The following is a 13,743-nucleotide window of genomic DNA, read 5'->3' as shown; positions in this document are numbered from 1 at the left end:
ATGGAAAGGAAAGCTCCTGGAGACAGAGAATGAGAAGAACTCTTTCTTGGAATTACCACGCAGGGAAATAGGGTGGCAGCTGGAAGCTTTTGGGGGGGGGGGGTATGTTTTTAAATTGTTACGTTTCTCTGTGAATCAGATGTCAAGATGTTTTAACTTAAACAACCCTGTTCAGAATGTACAGAGCTATTGGAAAGTGTTCATCTATGAAATTTTACATATTTATGGAGGAAAGATTTCTTTAGTGAAAGATGCATATCTCCCCACCCCTCTCGCAGGAAGGAAATGTGGAGATGTTAGTCAGATGGGAGTTTGGATGAGGATGATTAAAGAGATGATGCTGTCTGTCTGCTAGGTGGGGTCAGTACCTTGGGGGAGTTGCAGAACCACTCATAAGTTGAGGGTCTTATTATCAGAAGGAGACGTCCTCTGGTGGGTTTGGGTCCCCCAGCCTGGCCCCCGCCTCCAGCTAAGAGCTGGCCTTTTAGAGGCCACACTGTGCACAGTGAGGTCTGGGGAAGAAGGTGGTGCAGGTCAGTACCACCGCTCCATCCAGGGCTCCAGGTCAGCCTGGCCGGCTAGACCCTTGGCAGGGAGTCCACTGGCTGTTGTGTGACAGGGGTCGCTTCCTCCGCCAGACCCTGTGACTGTGACCCCCAGACAGGTCCAGCCTTTTGTCCCCGATGGTGTTCCCCCTGTGATGGCCCTCCCCCCCTTTCCAGATGGGAAGCCAGTGGAGGTGGACCCTCACCACATCCTCATTGAAGACCCCGACGGCTCGTGCGCACTCATCCTGGACAACCTGACTGGTGCTGACTCCGGCCAGTACATGTGCTTTGCAGCCAGCGCTGCTGGCAATGCTAGCACGCTGGGCAAAGTCCTGGTGCAAGGTGAGCCCTGAGGGGAAGGCCCAGGCCCCACCCTGGGCGTTGTGAAGGTATAAGCCCTGCTTGGGGGCATATGGATGGAGCTGCAGGGGTGGCTGTGAATACCTGACAAGTCTGGGAGACTGACTGGCGGGGGTGGGGTCCGGTCCATCATGGTGTCTCCCTCTGAGTCTCTGTGCCTCTGTCTGTCTACATCTCTGCCTCCACCTCCTTCTCTGTTTCTTTCTCTGTGTCCATCTCTGTTTATCTGCTTCTGTCTCTCTCTCTCTTTTTGTCTCTGTCTCCATCTCTCTGTCTCTGTTTTTCTTTCTGTGTGTCTGTCTCTGTCTCTGTGTCTCTCCGTTTCTTTCCCTCCGTCTCTCAAATCTCCCTTTCGTCTCCCCACGTTCCCTGGGCCCCGCAGTCCCGCCTCGGTTTGTGAACAAGGTCCGGGCAGTGCCCTTTGTGGATGGAGAAGATGCCCAGATCACCTGCACCATCGAAGGTGCCCCATATCCTCAGATCAGGTGGGCCAGGTGGCTTGGGGGTGGGGCAGCAGGGACGCATGGGCCTGCCCTGGGGCTGTCCTGCCTGCCTGAGAGGTGCGGGTGGGCAGCCTGTTAGCTGGGTCAGGGCCAGCTACTCACAGGACCGCCGCCTGTCCGCTGAGGAGTGGGTGTGAGCAGGCTGCAGTTCCGAACACGGCTCTAGCTGCCGTGACGAGGACACAGGACCGCCTGTTCTTTGGGTGGGTGGCCGTAAGGATACTTGGAACTAGGGGATGGGTGAGGAGAGAGTCTTAAGCTGGGCAGGAGACCCACCTGACTGCGCTTGTGGCTGGCTGTAGGTGGTACAAGGATGGTGCCCTGCTGACCCCTGGGGGCAAATACCAGACCCTGAGTGAGCCCCGCAGCGGCCTGCTGGTGCTGGAGATCCGGGCGGCAGGCACAGAGGACCTGGGCGTCTATGAGTGTGAGGTGAGGTGGGGGGCGGGGGGGGGGCCTTGTCTTGGGGAATCCTGCCTGGTCACTACCATCCATGACCACCGTGAGAGAGGAGACCCCAGGCCACTGTTGCCCACTGTCCGTGTGGAGAAGACAGGGGCAGAGGAGCAGGCCCCGGGCAGAGCCCCCTTGGTCCTTGTGACCTGGGGGCACTGGTGGAGGGCAGGGCGGGGCAGGGCATGGGCCAGCCATGGCTCTTCCCGACCCCCAGCCTCCTTCGTGCTGTTGCTGCTGGCAGCCTGCAGGGGACATTGTGGTGCCTGCTCCCAAAGGCAATTCTCAGAGACGGAGGCAGACCCCAGTCAGCTCTGGACCTGTGCTGGCCACACAGTGATTTAAATGTAAATCAGTTAAAGCTAACGCTTAAGTAAAGATTCACTTCTAATTCACGTACTCAGAGCCCACGTGGCCACTGCGCTAAACAGGGCGGGTGGAGAGTGTCCCCCCGTCCCAAGGAGCTCTGGTCAAGGGACACGGCACCCTCACCCATGTGGCCAGGCTCTGCGGCTCTTGAAATAGCTGCGGTGGGCCCTCCACGCCACCGCTGGCCTGTACGGCCTCAAAGAGACTGTCCGGGGCCCTGGGGAGCCACGGGCTGGAGGTGAGCCCCTGCTCTGTGCCCCGCAGTTGGTGAACCGGCTGGGCTCCAAACGGAGCCGTGCGGAGCTGCTCATGCAGAGCCCCATGCTGCAGGCCCGGGAACAGCACCGCGTGGAGCGGCTCGCGGCCGTGGAAGGTGAGTGCTTCCACAGGCAGTTCAGCCTGAGCTGGACCCTCCCCCAGGCCCAGGCAGGCCCGGGAGGGGTAGAACCCTTAGCCCTTCTCAGCAGAGCACACTTCCTGCAGGAAGGGAAGCACGTTCAGAGGAGGGGACTCAGGGGATGGGGGACCAGCACTGGCGGCCCATCCCTGACTGGAGCAGTGTATGTGGGGGCCAGAGAAGGGTGGGCTGTGAACCAGAGCCTGGGAAGGGCTGACGGGGTTGTCTGAAGGGTCAGGGGGACCTCCTAAGCCCTGCTAATAACCATTCCTGGGGGGAATAACAAGTGCATATGCAGGCCAGACCTGGGCCTGGAGCTGCCTGCCAGGCAGCGTTCAGAGAGGTCTTACAGGATGGGTGGCAGGGGCAGCTCCACAGAAGCAGGCTGCCGGGTCCCAGCTTGGCTCCTGGGAGAAGGAGCAGTGTCAGCAGCACGATCCTTCCGCAGAGGGCGGCCCTGGCTGAGGAAAGGACAGGGTGCTGTGGCTTGGCCTGCGCCAGGCTGGGAGGGGTCTGGGCTGCAGAATGGGCCTCACTAGGGAGCAGCATGCTCCCAGGCAGGAGGTGAAGGGTGACGGGATGCCTCCCTGCGTGGCTCCAGGGTCCCAACCAGGATGGCTGGGATGGGGAGAAGGGCAGTTGGTGTCTGTTCAGTTCAGAGAGTGGCCTTCAGGGCTTGCAGGGCGGGTGACAGCCTCTGGGAGAGTTTCTCCTGGTCTGAACGCACTTACCTGGAAGGGGCTGCCAGGACAGGGACTGAGCCTCCCATCCTCGGGGGCATGCAAGCAGAAGCTACACAAAAACACCTGGGGGAGCTCTAGCTCTCACAGTAGGGGGTGGGTTGGGATCTGTGTCTTCCCAAGTCCTGAAAGTTGGCTCCTCGGATGCCTTGAGCCCCCAGATCCAGTCCCTCCCAGGGTCCAGCGTGCGGGGTCTGCTGTCTGTCTGGACTCTCACTGAGTCAGCCATCCGGTGCCAGAATCGCAGGCCTGGGTCCTTTCCCACTCTGTAGGGCCTGCCCAGAGACCCTTCCTCCCTCGTGGGCAGGGGTCCTATTCGTCAAGCCCCAAAGGGCACTGGTCGAGCCGGCTCCCACTGGAGGCCCCCACGGCATCTGCCAGCACCTCTGCCGTGCCCCTGGTGGTCTTACGTGGTGCACGGCAGGACTCAGCACCCTGTCTCGGCGGCAACAAGCGCGTCCCACGGAACTCTCACTCCACCGTCAGGATGGGCCTCTGTCTGGGCCCCGTGGACGCAGGGTCTGGAGCGGGGGCGGCGCACCTATGTCGGAAATGGCCTTGGTGCCTCACAAGGCGAGGCCAGTCTTCACAGCCCCTGAGACTGGAGCCCGCCGCCTCCTGCTTCCTAATCCTGTCCTGCTGCTTCATCATTAACCCAGTGGCTCTGCAGCCAGAATGGGCCCTGGCTCGCCCCGTGGGGTGGGGCGCTGCCCCCTTGCTTGTGAAACTGCGCAGGGCCGAGCGCCCAGCTTGGCATGGCTGTAACCCTTCCATAGTTGCCAGTACTCACTGGATCCCAGAGCCGCTCTGGTGGCAGGTCAGATGGTGAACAAAGGTGCCAGGAGTGTAGCAGCCCACAGGGGCCCTGGCCACCACCCCCAGGAGCAACAGAATGAGACCCCCATCAGGGAGGATCAGGGCCCTGGATCGTTCACTGTTCTGTACGCAGGGGGTGGCCCACAGGCCAGAAACGGGTTGGTGTTCTCTGGGCCCAACTTCGTCTAAAAACACAGGGCATTGTGGCAGCATCCCATCTTCTCTCCCAGTAGGCTCCCCTCTGCCCAGGAGGCTGCCTGCAGAAGCACATGCAGGCACACACATAGTCACACACATGTGCGTGCACACACATACATTACGGACACACATGTGCATGCACGCGCACACACACGCATGCATAGGAAATGTGGCACCCAAGTGCCACACAGACGCAGCTGGGACATTTAATTCATGTTTGTCTAGTTGGAAACAAGGCTAAAATAGTCACGGTCATCTGGTCATCTAAAGAAGTCCTTTTCTATGTGGCACAAAATCCCACAGACTAGGGGGCTGTGTGCCCTGGGCCACGTCACTTGACTTTTCTGAGCCTCCCCCTCAGCTTTCCCCCAGTCTGGTGAGAGGGACTGTTGAGATGTATGGGTGCTGGAAGCTGGTGGGCTGCCTGCTCGCCCGCTGATGAGGCTGGGAGGGGCATATCTGTGGCAAGCTTGACCCTGCCCAGAAGCTACAGAGGAAGAGGCTTCCAGATGGTGGGGAGTAGGTGCTGCCGGGTCCTGGATGAGTCCCGGGCTGTCTCTGGGGTGTGGGTCCCTGTCAGGAACCACAGGGCTTACCCTGCTGGCTCCAGGGAGGAGGACAGCTAGCACAATCAAGAACAGTTGAGTGTGTGGGATGCTCCTGGCTCGCTCAGAGCCCAGCACCCTGCTCAGACATCCTCAGGTTGCTCCCGGAGGGCCTGCTGTGGCCTGACACCCAGCTTTCAGACGGGCTATCTCTAAGACTCCAGAGTATCTCTGCCCTGGAGAGAGGTCCTTTGGTCTTAGAATTTTTTGTGAACTAGGCACCAGCCCTCCACATCCCAGTTTGGCTGCCAGACACAGGCCATTCCTTTCCCCTTTGTAGACCTCAGTTTCTATGAAAAGAGGAACTTCAGGGCCTGACAAATACCCAGGGCTCCCTGGGTACATGGACTAAAGGAAGAGCTTGGATTTCTGTGTGGGCAGCCTGAACTAGGCACTTATTCTCCATGAAGTTCCCGCAAGACCCCTCGAGGGGGACAGGGCTTCCTGCCTCATGGGGGACACATGGTCACCACCACGCCTCATTCCCCAGACCCCTGGAGGAGGCACTGTCACTGTTTCAAGGGTGAAGGGCCTGGGGCTCTAAGCCGAGACATTCCTCCCAGGGGGTGCAGAGTCAAGCAGGGTTTGGAGCCAGTGTCCTAAGCGGAACGAGTTACCACACTGCCGGTCCACTCGGATAGCTCAGCCCCCAGCACTGGCTGATCTGTAACCCTCGCTATTCCGACTGTTTTCTTTGTAGTCACTGAGCAGGAGACTAAGGTCCCCAAGAAAACCGTCATCATGTAAGTGCAGGCGTGTTCCTAACCTTCCATCTGACTGCAGTGCTCCCTGCATGCCCGCTAACCTTCCCGGATCTTGCCTGTGCAGCCTGGCCCCTGGCTTGCGTGACTGCTTGCTCCCATGGCCTTTGTCCACCACACAGACCGCCAGCACTTTGCAGACACTCCCAGGGCATTCACCTCCCCTTGAGACCTTGGCTACCACATTTCAAAGCTGTCCCTTCCAGGGTCCAGGTACCCTCTCATGGCTCTGTTGTCTCAGCAGGGTTGACTTATTCTGCACGTCCCAGGGCTCACCCAGGGCGTGGACTCAGTCATACTAGTCAGGGAAGAGCAAGGCCTGAAAGTTTCCTCTCCAGTGTGCTGGAGGCAGAATGCTGCCATCTGGTATCCTAGGACCTAGAGCATTGTCCAGGGGAACTTTCTGTGATGATGGAAGTGATCTCTATTTTACACCCCACTCCAGCAGCCACTAGCTGCATGTGGCTACTGAGCCTTTGTCTAGTGTGGCTGAAGAATTGGATTTTAAAATTTATTTAATTTTAGTTAATTTGATTGTAATTAAAATAGTGTAACCTTAATGAACAGTACAGCTCTAGGGTCCTTAGAGGTCTCCAAACAGCCCTCACACTGAGAAGGTGGGGAAACTGAGGTTCAGGGGAGAGACAAGCCTTGCTCAGGGGGGCTCATGATCGGAAGCTGGCTGAGAACTCCTTTCCTTGATGCCACAGCCACTGTCCCCTTCTCCATTCTCCAGTGCCTTCAAGGCTGAGGAAAAGCCATACATATCGTTGATAATTAAATAATACAAGAGGTGCAAAGCAGTCCAGAGCTAGGTGAATGCGCAGAAGGCAGGACTGGTTTTGACCTGGATGATCTGGAAAGATTTGCAGTCGGAAATGTATGAAGTGGAAGGGTGGAAGAGCTTGCAAAAGCCAGGAGGTGATAGAAACTATGATTTCCTAAAGCCAGATGTCAGGGAGGCTGTAAGATGGGGAACCTCTTAATTCCCCCTAGGCAGAAGACCTCCTGTAGGGGCCTGCAGCTGGTAATGTTGCTGCAGAACCCATCTTCAGACATTGGGTAGGTCCTGGGTCAGTCCTTCCCTGACTTTCTCCCTTCTCCCCCAGAGCAGAGTGCGACCTCACAGTAGATGGGACTGCCTGGGGCAGAAAGAAGTCCCATCCCTGGAGGTCTGCAGCCATGCCAGAGCTCCTGCAGATCAGCTCTACATTTCATCTGTGAGGGGAGCGTTGTCATCTACGTTTTATGAATAAAAACATGAAGGAGCAGAGATGGGGCCAGGCAGCCCCACTGGGGACTCATGCATATGGGAGGCTGGACTAGGTAACTCACAAGGCGTCCTCACGTCCAGTCTTTTCCAGGCTTAGGGAGGTAGTAGCCGTCACCCTGCAAGGACATGTACCCCCTCACCTGAGGAGTGGAGAGCGGCAACTGCCTGGCACCGCACCCCCCAAGGGCACAGCACACAGTGAGGAGCCACGGGTACCAGAAGGAGACAGGGCTTGGAGAGAGGCTCCTGCCACCTGGCGGCCTCCAGTGCTGTGCTGCGGGGCTCGGGGCTGGAGGCCTCCGCGTCCTCATGGGGGCAGCAGTGAGCCGAGCTCGGGGGAGCGTTTAGGAGGCGTGGGCTCACTGTCTTGCCTCAGTAAATCAGGCCACTTGAGGCCAGAAGGTGGGTCCTTGCCCAGGTTGCCCTGACATTTGGGCAGTCTCTGACTCAGGAACAAGCCTCGTGTGAAGCAGGAAGGCGGGCCTGTGGCCCTGAATAGGCTGCGTCTCCATGCCTCAGCTTCCCCACCAGTGAAGGGGGCACCGCACTTCCCCTTGACCAGGGGAGGGCCGGTGGAGGCAGGATCTGTCATCGCTCTGCACCCCGAGGCGTGGCCACACAGCTCTGTGCCCGTACCCACGAGTTAGCCAGAAGTAAAGCTCAACAAGAGAGAGACAGAGTCCTAGTCATTGCCGGCAGCTGGTAGCAGCACTGAGTTGTCACCACATGCATGCCAGATCCCTCTTCCTGAGCCCAAGGGGAAATGCAGGTCCTAGGGCCCAGGAGAGCTGTGTTACTGAACGTGTTCCTGCTCCCTGCCTGTTACTCATTTCACCCTCAGTACCTGGCACACTAGGGTACTTGTTGGCAGAGGAGGGTCTGGGCTGATGGGTGGACTTCTGACTCTTGGCTCTGGGAAAGTCTCAAGCCCTTTTTCAACCTTGTCTGCACCTGTCAAAGGGGATCAGACGCACCGCCCAGAATTGCTGCGAGGTCCCTGGCCAGAGCCCCATGCACACTCACATGCACATGGACTTGAGTTCTCTCCCCTCATCCCCTTGCATCCCCATCTGACCTCACGGGCTGAGCTCACACCGCCCATGACGGCAAGGCCATGCCCAGAGGCAGGTGTCTTTGCCAGGCCTCACATCCCAGACCCAGAGGCCCAAAGCACGGGCTGCAAGTCCAAACTCTGGCGCTCCCCTGGCTCCGCAGTCCCTGACGAGGATCTCTAAGGCACCTGCCCTCTGAGAAGTGCCCCAAACCCCCGCTGCCCTCCTGCCATGATACAGAGCACGGAGCAAGCGTGGGACTGACGAGGAAGGCGGTGTGGCTTGTCCCTGCACCCCGTCCCTCAGCTCTGTAAGGAGGGCTGGTGTCTCCAGAACGAGACAGTCACACATAGGAAGGGAGATTGGCACGCGGCGTTACAGACCCATCTCAGGTGGAAGAGACCTGAGTGACTGCATGCGCCTCCCCCCATGCCTCACCTCTCATTTTGAGATCTCACTAGAGCCCAGGTGTACGCAGATGGCCAGATGAAACTGTGCTTTGGTTCTTTGGTTCTTTGGGTGGGGATCTGGAGACTGGGCACTGGCGCATGCGTAGGAGTCTGTTTATGCAATTTCACCACTTGCCTGCTTGGACACTAACCTGACCTCCCTTGCTGGCCCCCGAATGTGCTGACGGCAAGAGCGCCGGGCGAGGCTGTGGGTCTCTGTGCCCATCTCCTCTCGGCCCTCTCCCCACAGAGAGGAGACCATTACCACTGTGGTGAAGAGCCCCCGTGGCCGACGCCAGTCCCCCAGCAAGTCTCCCTCCCGCTACGGTCACCCCGCCAGCCTGCCCAGGCCAGGCCCGCTGGCTCCTGAGCTGCCGCCCTCGCCAGAGGCCAGCAGACCCTCCAGGCCCGAGGCAGAGCCAGGCCGGCGGCCCGCTGTGCCCACTCTGTTCGTGACGGAGCCTGAGACCCACACGGCAGGCCTGCCGGGGGGCACCAGGCCCCAGCCCAAATGGGTGGAGGTTGAGGAGACCATTGAAGTCCGGGTGAAGAAGGCCGGCTCAAAGGGTGCGTCTCTGGCCAGAGAGACGCCTGGCAGCTCTGAGGAGCTTCGCTTCACGCTGCCTGGAAGGGTGTCTGGAGGAGACCCAAATACAAACAACTCCAACAACAAGCTGCTGACCCAGGGGCCCCCGGCCACGGTCACTGCTGGAGAGCCCCTAATCTTCTGCGTGGAAACGGGGCCAGAGAGCCCTGAGCCGTCCCCTCCCTGGGGTGATGAAGAGGAAGCCCCCCTGGAGGAGGAGAGAGATGCCTCCCAGGGGGAGGAGCCTCTGGGTACTGATGGTCTGCAGGGCCGTGACCCCAAGATCCTCATGCACCATGGCCGTGCCCTCACCCTGGCCGACCTGGAGGATTACGTGCCCCAGGAAGGGGAGACCTTCGGCTGCAGTGGCCCCAGGCCGAGTGCTGCTGATGACCCGCCCTGCGAAATCTCGGTGCTGCAGAGAGAGATCAGTGAGCCCACCGTTGGGCAGCCCGTCCTGCTGAGTGTGGGGCGCCCCCCAGACTCCCGGGCCCCCCCCGGCTGCTTTGGCCGCGTGCCCAGGCCCCGGGAGGCGTTTCCATCGGGGCCGCAGGGCCGGGGCCCCACGGGCGTCTCCTTCTGCTTTCGGGAGGCCCGGGCTGGAGGCACCGCAACCCAGAAGCCTTCCTTCTGCACTCAGGTTCAGCGCTCTGCGGACAGCGGCCAGAGCAGCTTCAAAACCGAGGTTTCAACCCAGACGGTCAGCTTTGGGACCGTGGGGGAGACTGTCACCCTACACATTCGCCCAGACCGGGACATGGACCCCAGCCCCTCCCAGGGCTGAGGCCAAGACCCGCAGGGACGGGGTGGCTGGGGCTGAGATGAGAGACTCTTGGACCTGGGATCCCGCTGACAAAGCTGCCCTGCTTGCACGGGGTGGCAGGAAGAGGAAAGCGGCGTTGGGACCTGCCCGGCACCAGCATCAACTCACCTCACAGCCGCCTTGGGTTTCCAATCAGGAGAGAGTCCCAAAGCTGGCATGCCTCAGACACGGGTGCTCTGACCTCCCCTGGCTGTCCACCAACTCAGGACTCCAGCCTGCCCTCCCCTTCCAAACCAGGCGATTCCTACCTCACAGGACTTGGTTGTCACCTGAGGACGGTGCACGCATCCGTGATCTCAGAGGCTCCTTAAGCTGCTCTGAGAGCATGGACCGGACTGACTTGCAGGCTGCCGCTCTGGGCTCAGGGCTGCAGACACAGGGAAGGCGCTCGGGCATCCTTCCTGCTCTGTTCACCAGGCAGGGGCCACATGGGCCCTGCGTGTGCCAGCTTAGGCTGCAGTCCCAGTGTCCAGGCCTAGTCCAGCCCTGGCTCTCACCCAGGCTGTGGGTCCCGTCAAACCCCATCTAACCTGGATACCTTTCTTGGCCTCCAGGAGGCCTGTGTGGGGCCCAGCTCTACAGGCCCTCCTGGGCCTTCTCAGCAGGGTGGACCAGGGTCTGTGCATGGGAAGCAGTCCCATCAGTCAACCCTGATGATGCTAATAAACCGGTTCCTTGCATTGCCTCTGCTTTTCTTATTTTTGCTTCTCCACCTGGTGGTTCCGGCGTCTCAGGAGGGAGGGACCTTCCTGGCCCAGGAGACCCTGGAGACCAACCAATGGACAGCCCAGGCCCTTTCCACTGGCAGCCCTGGGTGGACACCCAGCGTCAACCTGTGGGTCCTGGTCAGTCCTACGGGTCCTGGGTGGAGGCGTGACAGCTCGCCTATCCAGCTTGCCCACATGTGGGCTACAGGGCTGGTCACAGGTGCACACAGTGTGGCTGCAGTGTCCATAGTAGTTGCCCTCAGTCTGCTGGGGGTCAAGCAGGTCATCCTGCGTCCCATGAGCCTGGGTCCTTTGTCAGAGCCATGCAGGCATGATGGGTCAGGGGTCCTGACAACCTCCTCGGGATGGGGAAGCACAGGATGGTCGCCCCAGCACCACAGACTGCAGACAGACAGCAGCCTGCCCAGTGGCCTCTTCAGCCTGGGGAGGCCCAAGAATGTAGCAGATCAACAGGAGGGAGGCTCTGGAGCATGGGAGAGTGCTCCATAGAGGGGGCCTTTCTGGAAATGGAGTGGTGGGCGTCCCAGAACAGCCACAGGGGGACTGGCAGTCAGGTGGAGGAGGAGCTGAATTGGGGGCTGAGGGCAGGAAGCCAAGCTCCTGGAGGGTCTGAAGCTTCCCTTGGGGAGTTATGTGGGGGGCTGGGCAGCGACCAGCTGAGAGTGTGGTGGTCTGGGTTGGGCTGCTGGGTGGGGAATGGGGGCTGCCCTGGGAGGCAGGAAGGCAGCCAGCCCTGTAAGGAGCTCTCGGCTCCTGATCTGGCATCAGGCTGTGCTTACTTTCCTGGAACGTGGGGCTGGACCCACCTGGGCCTGGGTGACCTAGTACCCTCGGATCCAGAGTGGGATACAGAGCAAGGCCAGCCCAGGATGACTGGATGGGACTGAGACCGAGGGGCTGCCCAAAGTGGACGGTGGGGATCCAGGCCCAGCTGTCCCTGTGGGAACTGACGTTCTCATGAGGGCATCTGGGCGACACTCTGGGGGTGGACCAGTCTAGCACTTGCTGCCTGGAGTGCCATCTCTGGCACAGACCCCTTCTCAGGGGCCTCCACCTTCCACGCTTCCTGAACCCAGCGGGTGGGAAGGGTTGCCCTCATCTCAGCAGTGTCCCCCTCGGGCCCCGGCCCCCCTCACTCCTGTGCGTCGACCTGCCTCTCCTACAGACGCCGCCGTCCCAGCCCCCGCTGCCCCGGGGCAGGAGAGCACGCCCATCCAGAGGACACAGACGTGCCCTGAGGCTCCAGGACCTTCCACAGGGGATCACGGCAGCCCCAGCCCCAGCCCTGGGGGGCCGCCTGCACTCCAGGAGGCCAGCCCGGAGCCCCCAGCTGCGGAGGCTGGGGCTGCATCCAGTGAGGCCTGGCAGCAGGGTGAAGGCAAAGTACCCTTGCTTCCGGGACCCCTGCCCCCACCCATAACAGCCCCTCCTTTCTGACCCCACCTTGGTTACTTTGGGTGCCCTCCCCTGGGGGTGAACTGGCAGAGCCTGAGGACCCCCAACATTCTGTTGGCTCTACATGTCGGGGGTCCTGGACAAGGCCTGCCCCTCGCTCAGCCTATGGAACTGGATGCTGGGATGGGCTCCGGGAGGTCCTGCCCACTCTCAGCATGTGGCACCCTGTGGTCAGCCCTCAGCCTGGGTTCCTGGTGCTCCTGGGGAGGAAGGGAGAGGAGGAGAGGAAGGGCGTGGGAATGGGGAGGAGGGGGAGGGGAAGGGGAGAGACTAGGGAAGAGCAGGGGGAGGAATGGGGGGGAGGAGGAGGAGGGGGAAGAGGGGAGGGAGTGAAGGGCAAGGAGGAGGACAGGAAGGGGCAGAAGTGAGCGCAGCCCCGGTAGACCAGACCCCCGGGTGTGCTGCGGGGCCCTACCCCCGGCCCAGGGGCTGAGGTGCCCCTGCGCGGTTAGGGCGCTGAGTCTGTGCTCAAGGACCCAGTGCTCTTGGAGCCCCTGCTCTGCCTGTGCTCCTGTATGCTGGGCCCTGGAGGTGATGCAGAGGCCTGTCCTGGGGAATTGTCCCCGGCCCTGTCCTGGGCTCCATCTCACCGGGCCCCTTGCCTCCCACCAGGCGAGCCTCCGAAGCCGCCTCAGCCTCACTCCCACGAGGGCCTGGAGCAGACGGCTCAGGCACACGCTGAGGTCCCGGAACGTACGGTGCCCATCCGGTAACCTCCCAAGCTGGCTGGGGGGTGGGGGGACGTCCTGGGGGCAGGGTGGGGCGTGGGAAAAGGAGAGCAAGGGGTGGGATCACAGCACCCCTGCACTCTCCTTACCAGGGCAGGGGGAGGCCACCCCTGGGGCAAGGAAAGTGGGGGGAGCTCGCTTCTTTACCTCGGACTGGGGCCACGGGCTGTATATCCCCTCCCAGAGAGTCTCCTGCAGCCCCCTGAGTAGGCAAGGGGCAAGAACGCCATCTCGGCCTCCCACGCCCCAAGAGTGGAAGGGCGAGGCAGACAGCTAATTCCACTCCATGCCCCAGGATGGAGGGCCCTGCCTGGCCAGGAGCAGGTGAGCTCTGGGACGTCCACAGCCACGTGTTCACGGAGACCACACACAGGACGTACGTGTACCAGACCAGCGACACGCCTGCTGCAAGTAGGTGGGGGCCTGGCAGGTCACATGTGTGCTTTCCATGCCCCAGGCTAAGGAGAGATTTCCATGGAAAGGCCGGCAAAGCTGCCTGGCACATCCCAGCCTTACTGTGGCCAGGGCCCCTGCTGCCTCTCTGCTTGGGTCCCCTTCTGAGGGGGCATCACTGGGAGGGGAGAGGAGGCAGCAGTGACCGGGACGTCAGGGCCTTTACCCCATGCAGAGCTGGCATAGTCTTGTGGCCCGCCCTCAGAGAGCTGAGGCTGAAGCAGGAAAGACAGGGGCTGCATTTCTGGACCGTCAGGGATGGGTCCCTTCCCTTGGAGGCAGCTGGGCTCTTTCACCCTGGAGTATGTCTCAGGGCCTTCCTGCCCAGCTCAGGCAGCAAGACACACCTGGGGTTGCTGCCAGTCCACCCATGTCTGGGTCTCTGTGAATGGAGGCCAGGCATCAGAAGATTTCAGCCCAGGATAGGCTGTGGCGGACACAGCCTG

The 13,743-nt window shown here is 60.8% G+C and overlaps 1 protein-coding gene across 1 annotated transcript in view; it reads left to right on the top strand.

Moving 5' to 3' along the window:
- Positions 1-13,743, top strand: part of LOC122440964 (obscurin-like) — a 62,035-nt gene that overhangs the window by 36,475 nt on the left and 11,817 nt on the right. The window contains exons 36-42 of the mRNA XM_043467611.1: positions 723-890; positions 1,291-1,393; positions 1,714-1,843; positions 2,498-2,606; positions 11,827-12,039; positions 12,729-12,825; positions 13,140-13,255. Coding sequence (XP_043323546.1) covers positions 723-890; positions 1,291-1,393; positions 1,714-1,843; positions 2,498-2,606; positions 11,827-12,039; positions 12,729-12,825; positions 13,140-13,255 — 936 coding nt within the window. The remainder of the gene's footprint in view (positions 1-722; positions 891-1,290; positions 1,394-1,713; positions 1,844-2,497; positions 2,607-11,826; positions 12,040-12,728; positions 12,826-13,139; positions 13,256-13,743) is intronic.

The sequence above is a fragment of the Cervus canadensis genome, chromosome 4 (assembly GCF_019320065.1).
Source record: "Cervus canadensis isolate Bull #8, Minnesota chromosome 4, ASM1932006v1, whole genome shotgun sequence".
NCBI classification, from domain to species: Eukaryota; Metazoa; Chordata; class Mammalia; order Artiodactyla; family Cervidae; genus Cervus; species Cervus canadensis.
The sequence above is the reverse complement of the archived record's forward strand: the minus strand, read 5'-3'. Positions and strand labels throughout refer to the sequence as shown.